The 12,478-nt window shown below is 48.1% G+C and overlaps 2 protein-coding genes across 2 annotated transcripts in view; one reads left to right on the top strand and one right to left on the bottom strand.

Moving 5' to 3' along the window:
- Nucleotides 1-1,618: 1,618 nt before the first annotated feature.
- ITGAE (integrin subunit alpha E) overlaps nt 1,619-12,478 on the bottom strand; it is a 48,537-nt gene continuing 37,677 nt past the window's right edge. Inside the window, exons 31-35 of the mRNA XM_034752689.1 lie at nt 6,996-7,070; nt 5,964-6,062; nt 5,038-5,133; nt 2,982-3,092; nt 1,619-1,954 (exon numbers count right to left, since the gene is read on the bottom strand). Coding sequence (XP_034608580.1) covers nt 1,898-1,954; nt 2,982-3,092; nt 5,038-5,133; nt 5,964-6,062; nt 6,996-7,070 — 438 coding nt within the window. The 3' untranslated portion in view covers nt 1,619-1,897. The remainder of the gene's footprint in view (nt 1,955-2,981; nt 3,093-5,037; nt 5,134-5,963; nt 6,063-6,995; nt 7,071-12,478) is intronic.
- On the top strand, nt 8,380-12,334 carry HASPIN (histone H3 associated protein kinase). The gene has a single exon (XM_034752690.1). It carries the CDS (start codon nt 8,421-8,423, stop codon nt 11,322-11,324), a length of 2,904 nt encoding a protein of 967 aa, XP_034608581.1. The 5' UTR covers nt 8,380-8,420; the 3' UTR covers nt 11,325-12,334.

The following is a 12,478-nucleotide window of genomic DNA, read 5'->3' as shown; positions in this document are numbered from 1 at the left end:
GTTGGACTAGATGACATCCTGAGGTCCCTTCCAACCCTGATATTCTATGATATGTTTATTCTAAGAGGAGGAAAGCAGATTAGCCCACCACCTGCTCTTGTCTTAGCCAATACACACCATTTCATGAACAACAAGGAGTCTGGTGGCACCCTAAAGACTAACAGATTTATTTGGGCATAAGCTTTCGTGAGTAAAAACCTCACTTCTTCGGATGCATCCGAAGAAGTGAGGTTTTTACTCACGAAAGCTTATGCCCAAATAAATCTGTTAGTCTTTAGGGTGCCACCAGACTCCTTGTTGTTCATGAAATGGTGTGTATTGGCTAAGACAAGAGCAGGTGGTGGGCTAATCTGCTTTCCTCCTCTTAGAATAAACATATCATAGAATATCAGGGTTGGAAGGGACCTCAGGATGTCATCTAGTCCAACACCCCCTGCTCAAAGCAGGACCAATCCCCAGACAGAGTTTTACCCCAGTTCCCTAAATGGCCCCCTCAAGGACTGAACTCACAACCCTGGGTTTAGCAGGCCAATGCTCAAACCACTGAGCTATCCCTCCCCCCATCTAGGTTAATTCTGTCAGTTTCAAGCGAACACACTCAAGTTTCAGTGGTTTTAGGTTAGGTATATGTGACAGAAATAAAACAGCAAACTACACAGTTAGGGACAACTACAGCCAAATGTGGAAATATTTAAAGGTATTTTTGCTTTCAAAAAAATGTTTGAGGTCAGTAGTCGTTTAGTGCTCAGAAAAGACCAGGACTGAGGTGCTGGCTAGAGCCAACCACAGGACAGGCAGTTGTTAAGCAAACTTCCCACGCACACTGCTCTGTAAATGCTATTCCAGTCTTGGGACTCCACATTGCTATGCAATAAATCACAATCCTGACCTGCAACAATCCTGCTCTGTTCAATTCCAGATTTGCCAGTGACTCAAGACCTGGAACACTGCTACCATTCTAGTTCTTGTACTCTTCTGAGCAGGCATCGCCAGTCATGCCACCATGGTGCAGTGATTTCTGATGTGGAAATAGTCCATCAGGACCTAGTATGAGACCTAGCAAACTCATTTTTACTTGTGACCCAATCAGAATTTGAAAACAATTAACCCAGAACTGAAAGGCATGAATCTGATTTTTAACCTTTTGTTCTCATGGGACTCTGGAGATCCCAATGGAAAACACAAAAGCATTTTGGGTTACTAGGCCATACAAGAACCTTCTTTGTTCTGGGTGTGGGGAGGAGAGTCTTTCTCCTATAACCATTCTGCTTGTTTACATGGTCACCTCTGTACACACTTACGTTTCCAATCGGCAAGAATCCACACATCCCACTAACAGAATTATGGCTGAGAGCATCGAGCCTGCCCTGCTGTGTTAAATCAAACAAGTACAAGCGTGCATGCATCAGAGGTGCTTTGCCAACTTCACTCACAATGAGCAGAGTGGAGCTTCCATTCAACCACTTCTATTTTCAAACTCGTTTGAGGCTGTATGCTATTAAAGTCCATTTAAAACCAACTCGGCATCAAAACAACAAAGAATGCGATAACAATGCATAAATTACACACAATCCAAACTAAACTGTCTCCAGCATATTTACATTTAGGCAAAATCTGAAATGAGGATTCTGTGGTTTATTAATCTAGGAAAGTCCAATTTTGACAAGTAGTCAGCAAATCCAAGCTAGCTGCACAAGCAGGTGGCTGGGTCATACGAGAGTGCAAAATCCCTAAATTAAACCAGGAGCAAACCATGGCAGTCTCAAAATTCAGGACCCTTAAGATCCATCCCAGCTCACAGACTGAATTGCTTTGCTTCTGGCTGGTCTTTGATATTGGAGCTCTCAGGAAGAGTGTGCAATTCCTGTACAGAATCCTGCTCTAGTCAGCCTGATCCTCAGGAATCATGTTGTTCCTCCATCATATTTTTATAGTTTCTTTTGAAAAAGCCACACTGAAAGACATCAAGAAGAGCATTAAAAACATTTATTGGGTCCCTCTGTGTTTGTGTATATACATTATAGCAATAAGCTAAATTCCGAGTTCCCCTTATTCAGTTAAAGTCACAGTAAGTCAGTGGAAGTTTAAGGACTAAGCAAAAGCTGAGTAAGGAACTCAGAATTTGGCCCAATTATAATGTCTTAGGGCTGGTCTACACTGGGGGGGGGGAGATCGATCCAAGATACGCAACTTCAGCTACGCGAATAGCGTAGCTGAAGTCGAAGTATCTTGGATCGAATTACCTGGGGTCCACACAGCGCAGGATCGACGGCCACGGCTCCCCCGTCGACTGCGCTACCGCCACTCACTCCGGTGGAGTTCCGGAGTCAACGGTGAGCGCGTTCGGGGATTGATGTATCGCGTCTTAACGAGACGCGATATATCGATCCCGGATAAATCGATTGCTACCCGCCGATACGGCAGGTAGTGAAGATATACCCTTACAGTTCTATAGCACCTTACATCCTTAAACTCGTCAAAAGGTATAGGCACGTAGATATGGAATCACCCCCTGCCACGATTTTCTCCCCCCGCCTCCACATACCCCCACACTCTACTAAAATGAAGCCAATTCTGTAGTGGAACGTGGCAGCTGCTTAACAGTTTAAGAGAAAATTAAAATAAATACTGTCTCCAGCTGAAACTGTGGAGGAAATTTTATGAGGCTGTCTTCATTTGCCTGAGCTGTAATCTGGCCAGGACAGTGAGGCCTTCTGAAAGACCTTGGGATCCTTCAGGATTTGTTTGTTTTTTAAAACAAGTTCTTTCATAACTCAGGGAAACTTTAAAAATGTATTAATACACCTGCTGAAAAAACTGTAAGGGAGAACCCCAATGACCTGCATTCCCTCCCTCAGTAAACCATATCAGAATATCCACAGCTGAATGTGAACTCTGAGGGAAGTATATTCGCTGGATTGCTGGGATCTTAATCAACAAGAATGACATGTGCTTGTAATCATGTCAACAAATATATTTACCTTAAAAAGGATGAAAATAATGAAAGCCAACAGCAAAAATCCACCAACAGAGCTTCCTATGACAACAGGCAAGGCATTGATTACTTGTCTTTTCAACAAGACGACAGTGATCTAGAATAGAATCAAGGATGATTTAGCAAATGCTCCAGTTTAATTGCTTTGCCTTAACTAGGAGAGAGAGTTCACAGATTATAATGCCAGAAGGGACACTTTACAGTTGGCCATCTTAAACTCATAATATTTCCTTGTGCCCTGCTTACTAAGCGATATAGATCACTCTGTATCAGTGACCTGTTCCTATTCTTTATTTACTGCTCCCTCAATCTCTGTCTCATCTGCAAACTTTCTCAGTTTTATGTTTATCATTTTATGGTTTCTTCAAGGTCATTGATAAAAAACGTTAAGCAGTGTAGGCCAAGAACCAGTTCTCAGAGGCCTCTACTAAAATAACACCTGTTCGATGAAGATTCCCATTTCCAATCTGAGTCCTTTTCAATTAGACAGTTTTAATCCATTTAACGGGCGCAATCCTATTTTTGTATAATTTTACTTCTAGTTAAACTCACTCAGACTCCTTAACATGTCTCTGGGTGAAGTAACTGTATCAGTGTCCCCTAATGACAACCCATTACAATATAGTTTTTGTCTTCACTGGGGAAAAAAGGTGCAACTTTAAAACACGTTAACTGACACATATTGAAATCCTAGTGAACACAAGACAGTTGTAGCTTTAATACATTAGCTGAAGCCTACCAAGGAGCCTAGTTAACGTGTTCAAAATACACTTTGTTTCCACATACAGACGTGGCCATATTTTGTGGAAGAAGTAAATACCTCAAACTCCTCTTGCTGCGATGCTGGCAAGAAAGGAGATTCTACTGAGCTGAGCTCACTGGTAAAGGTTTCCACTAATGGGAGGAAAAGGCTCAAGTATTTTCTAACTAAAAAGAAACATTGAAAAATAGAGACAATACAGTTGAGTGACACAGGTTACTTTGTCTATTGAAATGATGCTCCAGTACCACCGTATATGCCCCTTGTCTTTCTTCACACTAGGCATCAGAGCATGAACAGAGCTATATTTCTGATAATCACTCTGTGATGCTACCTAGTGCATCTCTCAAAGCACAACAGTTATACACTGCTTAACTGAGTTTCTCTCACTACTCTAACAGCCTCCACTGAAGTGTGAATTGTCTTCTTACATACACCCATGCAACCCTGCTGATTTCCCTGGCATTTCTCCTGAATTACATTGATGTATGTCAGAGGACAAATGGGCCTATTAAATATAACTGTAGCAAGTGGCCAATTTTCCACCTGACATATATAAAAATGTTGGGATTTAGATTCAAATAGATGATTAAGAGGGAACATGAATGCAGCTCATCTAAGATAAAACAGCTGCTCACCCTAATTGGCTGTATTCCCCACTCCCCCACACCCATCAGGCTTCCAGGAGGTGCTTAAATCTATCTACTACCCTGTTTCCCCGAAAATAAGACAGTGTCTTATATTAATTTTTGCTCCCAAAGATGCGCTAGGTCTTATTTTCAGGGGATGTCTTATTTTTCAGAAATGAAAAATGCCTTATTATCGGTGGATGCCTTATTATCGGGGAGGTCTTATTATCGGGGGGATGCCTTATATTACAACGAGAGGCAAAATTGTAAGTAGGCCTTATTTTCGGAGGATGTCTTATTTTCGGGGAAACAGGGTATAATTGAAACTTCTTTGAAGCTGACATATATTTGTGTTTCCAACTACAAATTACTTTCTGGACTTAGGATAGTTCTCTGCATGACTGGGAATATAGTAGGCATATTCCCAACCAGGCAGATAACTTCTCTGTGTGCACCAATACATTCTCTTCATTCCCTTTTGTTCTCTCTGTGGTCTGAATCCTGGTTCAGCTGAACTCAACCAATGAGTCCAGGCCCTGCTAAATCACTCTATTTTAAGAGTTCAGCAAAAACATTTGCATTCCTCCCCTCAGCTGCTTCTTTCATTTCCATCCTGAGAAAGGGCCCTAGCTGCCTACATGGTGCTTGGATACCTCAGCTTTGTGGTTCTCTTCCTTCAGGCCCTCATACAGATGTTTGTTGAAGGTGATTTCCCCAATGACCAGAAGATCAGTTCTGTCTTTTAAGAACTATAAAAGAGGGAGGGAAAAGACAAAGCAAATTATTATTTTAGACCTTTCAGTTCTTCAGAGAAAAGCTGGCAAAATCATAGTCTAGCAAAGAGGTCCTCTGCCTCCTCCACAAACATGGTGGTTTTCCAAACTCAGAACTCAGCTGTGTCAGCCAGTTCCCACTGCATCCCAATCAACTGAGTGTGTTCGAACCCGCACTGGAGCTCGGACTGACCAAATTCCAGATAGGACTGCATCCAAGATACCCAGATTTTGCAGTTCTAGTTATGGGGACTGCTCATCAATTTAAGAAATTCACAAAAGGAGCATCTCTTCCCCCTACATCTCAGACCTCTCACCTCCAAGTCTGTTAAGACCTGCTGAATGTTGTTCTAGCCAGTGGGTTAGAAATGGGATAATTGCAGTCCACTCACACAACTGAGACTCTAATGTGCTGAGGTTGTGTTACCCAGCATCCCCCTGCTCTGCTTGGACTTATGGCAGTATCAATAATAAGACGGTACCTGGAAAATCAATGTTTGCAGCACTGGAAGTACCATCCTCTAGAGGAATAGCCTCTGTGGATAACTAGAGGAGATGGCAACATCTCTCGTAGGAACAGAGTCTCTCCTGAGAGCTGAAAGCACCATGATTAAAACTCCACCCTTGCTCTGGTGCCACAGGACTCTGTTGCTTTTTACAGATCCAGACTAACATGGCTACCCCTCTGATACTTAGTATCTAAATGTCATTCAGGGTAAGGATTTCATAGATGTCCCTGCAGAGATTTTATCCCGCAAATGTGGGTTAACAGATTTTTAGCAAGAAAAGACAGCTTCTGTGTATACCTGCTGAGAATCAATTAAAGGCAACTCAGCTATCACAGTAACATTCTCTCTGTCGGATGTTATAGCACAGTGCACGTGTTGGTACTGCCCTTTGCTGGCCTGAAAGAGAAAGGGATATCAACACTGAAAATATTTCTCAAAGCAAAATGTATGGCATGGAATCAAACTATTTCACTCTAAGCAGGGGGTTCACGATTGCAGTTTGCATGGAAATAGTTTGAGACTTCTAGAATGTACAAGCCATTTCACTAAATGCATGTTGTGTGTCTATTAAAAGTGAGCCATTCTTGGGTACAGCATGCAACACTTGTTACTCCGCTTTTCAATAATGCCATGTGACTCACTGCATTGGCCACTACAAAGCCATTGTCCCAGCATAGAATCATAGGCCTGGAAGGGACCTTGAGAGGTCTTCTAGTCCAGTCCCCTGCACTCATGGCAGGACTAAGTACTGTATTATCTAAACCATCCCTGACAGATGATTGTCTAACCTGCTCTTAAACATCTCCAATGATGGAGATTCCTCAGCCTCCCTAGGGAATTTATTCTAGTGCTTAGATATGCATGGCACAGCAGATGCTGCACAGCCCTGCAGTAGCTGTCAGTACCAACAGCAACCCTAATATCATAAACCAAGAAAACTAAAGGGCTACATACCAAGCACCATGACAGGCTCAAATCAAGTAATCAGATACACACAAACAAGTGCCCCAACGTTAAAGTTACAAGATCACTATGTGGATCTAGGAAAATATAGTCTATCAGGTCAGGACTTTCCTTTTTTTTTTTTTTTTTTTTTTTTTAAACATCCAGAACCGTTATGCGCCTGTGTGTTAAAGCCAAACTAAACTGACTCTTGGATTTAGCTCACTGCTTGCACCATAGAGAGCCTGTGTAATTACATTCTATGTAGATCGACTAGCAGAGCATCTGCTGGGTGCTGCAGTTCCCGTTTCTGGAAAGACCAACAGTAACTAGTTTGCGTTTCCCCTAGTACATCTGTGTAACAGCGAATACCAAGAAACCACTCACCTTTACTTTGGTCTTTTCAGTACAGAATTGAGGATGATATTCCAAATCCTTCCAGTTTGTGCAGACTGTTGTATTCTGGAAAGAGAGTAGTGGACAGTCTTGGTAGTTTCCCACACACCATTTGCCCAGAGCATGCCTAATAAAATGCACAAAGAATTCCAGAAGCCCAATCCCATTGTCTGCCACCTTCTTCCCAAGACAGCAGAGGAAGGGAGGCTCAGGGTCAGATGCTCATTACACCACCAATTGGTCAGTTTAGGAGAGATGAACTCCAAAGTGTCCCTGGTCTGGTTGTCTTCGCCTAGAGATGTGTGGCCACAACCTACTTGCAGTATGTGAGGCAAGTGTATTGGCGATCTATCCCCAAGAGTTTGCCTCGAGCACTAAGGACTCATCTGCACTGTAGGATAGTGGAGTCCACAGAATTCACTATAGCAGAGACTATTTCTTGGATTATATGATAAAGCCAAAGCTAAATCAACATTTCGGCACTCACTACATTCAGGGTGGGTGCTCTGTTGTTTATATAGTGCTGTCATGTATTGTGCCGTACAGCCAGTCCTGGAGACACAGCTCTCTGCCCCAGGAGGTGAGAGCCTGAAGGCCTTAGCTGGTCCAATAAAGAACATGGCCATTGTCAGCAGGGTCTCAATGGGGCAGAAGCAGTGAAGGACTAGTCCGTCTCCTCCCAGAGTCACAAGTGCCCTGCGGGAAGCACTGAGAGCGAAGGAGCCTCATCATCTCATGGGGGCGGGACAAAGTCATTCAGGGAGCGCAGAGGTGGGAACAGTGCGTGTGACCGACACAGGGCACCCGAGGGGCGACGGGCACGGTGCGTGTGACCGACGCAGGGCACCCGACGGGCACGGTGCGTGTGACCGACGCGAGGCACCTGAGGGGTACGGTGCGTGTGACCGACGCGGGGCACCCGAGGGGCGACGGGCACGGTGCGTGAGACCGACGCGGGGCACCCGAGGGGCGACGGGCACGGTGTGTGTGACCGACGGGCACGGTGCGTGTGACTGACGCGGGGCACCCGAGGGGTGATGGGAACGGGGTGCTGGACAAGGGGCACCGGGGGTGACGGGAACGGGGGAGGGGGTGACGGGCACTGGCCACCCAAGGGGTGACGGGAATGGGGGAAGGGGATGATGGGCACGGGGGGGGGAAGGGGGAACGGACCCGGGGCACCTGGCACCACCCAGGGCGGGGCGAGCCCCGACCCCTTTTCCCGGGGGGCGGGGGGAGGCGACAGCCCGGCCCCGCCCCGCGCTCGCACCCGCCCGCGGCTGTGGAAGGCGGGGCCTGGTGGGCGGGACTTAGCCTGGCCGGGTTCTCGCCGCCCTGCCCCCGCCGGCCTCGCGAGACTTGGTTTGAAATGGCGGCGGGCGGGCTCGGCGGCTCTCGCTAAGGCGCGGCCGCGCCATGGAGCGGGCTACGAGCCTCCAGCCGCGGCTGTTCCGCACCTACGCGCGCCGGGGCGGCTCCCGGCGCCGCCTGCCGGCCCCGGCGCCCTGGCTGTCGCCGCCGCTGGACCGCAAGCGGCTCTTCAGCTCCAGCTCCGCCTCCGTGGGCTCGACTTCCACCGCCTCGTCCTCCGGCTCCGAGGACCCCGACTTCCAGCCCCGCTGCCGCCGCCCGCCGCCCCGCAGTCCCGCCCGCCTGAGGCGGCGGAGAGGCGGCCGCGTGGGGGCCAAGGAGAACCGGGGCCCCGCCGGGCCGGGCCCGCAGCGCCATAGCTGCGCCGTGCCCGCCACCCCGCTGCGGAGACACGTCACCCGCCGGCGCCGCCAGGGGGCGCTCCCGTCGCCGGGGCGCAGGACGGGGCTGCGGGCGCGGCCCCCCCTGCTCTGCAGCACCCCGCAGCAGGCGCCGCCCGGGGCGGAGAGCGGGCCCCTGCCCGAGGAGGAGAGCATCCTGGGGGGCTGCCAGGAGAACGGCCCCCCCGGTCCTGGGAGGGCGGCCTCGGGCCGGGCCCCCCGCCGACGTCAGGGCCCCCCCCGGAACATCCTGGCCGAGCTGAGCTCCATGGCGCCGGGGAGCAGCACCGCGGAGCCCGCGACGGGGCTGGAGGGCAGCCTGGAGCTCTTCTCCCCGCCGCTGTCCGGGGGCAGCGGCCGGGTCTCTCCCGGCCAACAGCATCCCAGCGCCAGTTCAGGCAGCCCCCTGGGGGGAGACTGGCGGAGCCGGAGCCAGCCGGCGTGCACAGCCTCTCCCCCAGGTGCCCAGAGCCAGACGACTTGTATGATATCTGGGAGCAGCTATGTCCTCTTGCCCTGTGGGGCTGGGAGACCGCCTGAAGCAGCCCAGGGCGACTCGATCCAGCTTGTCCCCTCATCATTTCCAGGTATCCACAGACAGTCTGTCCCTACTCAGGGCCAGCCTGTGTCCCCCCATCATAAAACTGTGAGCAGAGATCATGTCCAAAGACTGACCTCACAAAAGGCAGAGAGGGCTCAGAGGACTACACAGGGACCTTGCCAGCTAGAAACTAGTCTGGGACTGCAAAAAAGTGTTAACTATCCTGGGGCTGCACTGCCCATTACTGGGACGCCCCATGTCCTGGTACAAGATAATACCAGTCCTGATGAGCCACATGATGGTTTGAGAGGAGGCTCTCAGAAAAGGAGCTGGAACCTTAGCACGGACAAAAGCAGACTTCAGCCCTTGGTGGTCTTGAGTTCTCAAGTGGTACCAACCTGGTTGGCTAACAGGAAGATCAATAATAAGTTGGATGCTTGGCCCTCCTGGAGGGAAAATGATTGTCAGCAGCCAGTTTCCCCCTCTGCCCTGTCTGTAATCTCAGTAAAGAAGTCCAGAAGTAGCAAGGTCATTCCCAGAGATGGTGATGGAGGCACCAGTAGAAAGGCCTGTATCAGTGGGTTCAGCTCCAGCCGATGGGGGAAACAGGCACGGCGCTGCCCTGTCAGACGCAAGAATTCAAAAACTCCATGGCAGCAGGGTAATGGCTCCTTCTTTCAAGAACAAATGAGGCAAAAAGGAAGAGAGAAAAATGCCCTGGAGATGTCATCGTCTTTTCTGTGTGACTCTTCTTTCCTCAATGACTCCCAGTGGTGGGCTAGGGCTCGAGCATCTCTCACTCTTCACAAGAAAAAGAAAGTTTCCATCGAGGAAAGTGCCTGTGGCAGCATCCCTTGTACTCCTTCCTCCTCCAAATCTCAGCTTGCAGGGTACCATAAGTCCTCGTTCATTCAAAGTGTTGGCTACTGTAATTGGCCCACTTCCTCCGTGCTCCTGCTGACTCCCATGAAGTCCCATTCTGTTCTGGAGGTGATGCTCACAGATGCAGAAAAGGTGTATGGGGAATGTCAACAGGAGGGTCCTATCTCCTTTGAGCAATGTATTCCCCCAGATAAGATGAAGAACTGTTTGAAGATTGGGGAAGGAGTATTTGGGGAGGTGTTCCAAACAAACAGTGAGAGAGGAGCTGTGGCTTTAAAAATCGTTCCTGTTGAGGGGACTGAGAGGGTCAATGGAGAAGCTCAGAAGAGCTTCAGTGAGATCTTGCCAGAGATGATAATCTCAAAGGAGCTCAGCCTTTTATCTCAGGAGGTAGAGAACAGGACTGTAGGTTTCATTGACTTGTACTCCGTGCACTGTGTCCAGGGGGCATATCCCAAGCATCTTCTGAAAGCCTGGGACAAATATCACGAACTGAACGGATCTGAAAATGACCGGCCAGACCTGTTTGGAGAGCAGCAGCTGTTCATGGTCCTGGAATTTGAATTTGGAGGCAATAACTTGGAGAATATGAAGAAGCAGCTAAATTCAGTGGCAACAGCAAAAAGCCTGCTGCATCAAGTTACTGCTTCCTTGGCTGTGGCAGAGGAGGGACTGCACTTTGAGCACAGAGACTTGCATTGGGGGAATATTCTGGTGAAGAAAACCAACTTGAAAGAGCTCAGTTATACTTTGAATGGAGCAGTTTATACAATCCCCACGAAAGGAATTCATGTGAACATCATAGATTACACCCTATCTAGGATGGAGAAAGATGGGCTGACTATCTTCTGTGATATTTCCACTGACAAAGAGCTGTTCCAAGGAAGAGGTGACTACCAGTTTGATATCTATAGGCAGATGAAAAAAGAGAATGCCAACAACTGGGCTGACTATCACCCCCATAGCAATGTCCTGTGGCTGCACTATTTGGCAGATAAACTTCTGAAAGAGGTCAACTACAAGAGAAAGCTATCCTCCTCCTCTGCCTTGAAAGGCATACAGAAGCAACTCCGAAAGTTTCACAGAGAAGTCCTGAACTTCAGCTCTGCCAGTGATGTTCTGCTCAACAGCAGCCTTTTCCACTGATCAAAATGGACCTTTGAATGAGAGATCACAAAATGGTGTCCTTGTACGGCCACGCCCTTTGCTGTAGTTTTGGAATATTTTAACATTGGCACATTTGGCATGGTGCAGATAGTAAATGACCTCTTCTGTCCATGAGTTAAATAATTTCTAAGTGTTCAGCTAAAATAGGTGAAGATCCATTGTTGCAAAAAAAAAATTTGAAACATTTCACAGTTCAAATATTAAAAGTGGTTCTTCCATATGTGAAGTCCTTATTCTGAACGTTAAGCTCCTCTGCAACTTTTAATCTTAGATCATTAAAACTGATGACTTTAAGCTGCAGTAAAATCTAGCCTACTTTTCATTTCTCACTATGGAAAATGAAGATCTGACCTAATATTGCTAATACATTTGAGGCATTCCTTTATTATAAAAAATGTTGGGTTTTTTTGTTTTTGTTTTTTTACATTAGCACTTGTATAGACCCAGCTTTAAACACATGCTCTTAGGTTGGCAAACTTCCTGGATTAGCAGAATGAATTTGACAGGTTACAATATGTAAACCCTGAAATAGAAAATTAGAGAAAATACTCCTGGATTCTATAGGAAACCCACGCTTGAATATGTTTTATCAGTAAGGCTATGATTTTGTCATGGATCTTTTCAGTAAAAGTGATGGACTAGTCATGGGCAATAAACAAAAAATCATGGAAGCTGTGACCTGTCCCTGACTTTTACTAAAAACATCCCTGACAAAATGGGGGGGGGGGAGGTCCAGCTCCCTGTCTCCCGCCCCTGCAGTGGCTGGGAGCTGCAGGGACCCCAGTGGCACTTGCGTGGGGGGGGTCCCCCGCCACCCATAATGGCAGGGGAGCTGTGGGGAGGCACCCCTGCCTGCAGCCACTTAGCAGCTTGGGTCCCTCTGCCATTGCAGGGGGAGTCCCAGCTACTCATGGCAGCTCAGGGGTCACTGCCGGGGCGGCAGCCAGTCAGTTGTGGGGTCCTGCTACCCACAGCTGCTGGGCAGCTGCGAGAGGATCCCATGGAGGCTGGGCTGCTGCTGAGTCCCCTGCTGCCTGCAGCAGCTGGGCAGCTCTGGGGGCCCCCAATGTCACGGAGGTCACTGGAAGTCACAGATTTCACAACCTCCGTGACAATCTTAGCTTTACTTATCA

Source organism: Trachemys scripta, chromosome 18 (genome assembly GCF_013100865.1).
Source record: "Trachemys scripta elegans isolate TJP31775 chromosome 18, CAS_Tse_1.0, whole genome shotgun sequence".
NCBI lineage: Eukaryota > Metazoa > Chordata > Testudines > Emydidae > Trachemys > Trachemys scripta.
Note: the sequence above shows the minus strand (reverse complement) of the source record. Positions and strands in the feature narration are given on the sequence as shown.

Excerpts from the sequence above, each read along its gene's own strand:
- HASPIN (XM_034752690.1), top strand. The coding sequence starts at position 8,421 with ATGGAGCGGGCTACGAGCCTCCAGCCGCGGCTGTTCCGCACCTACGCG.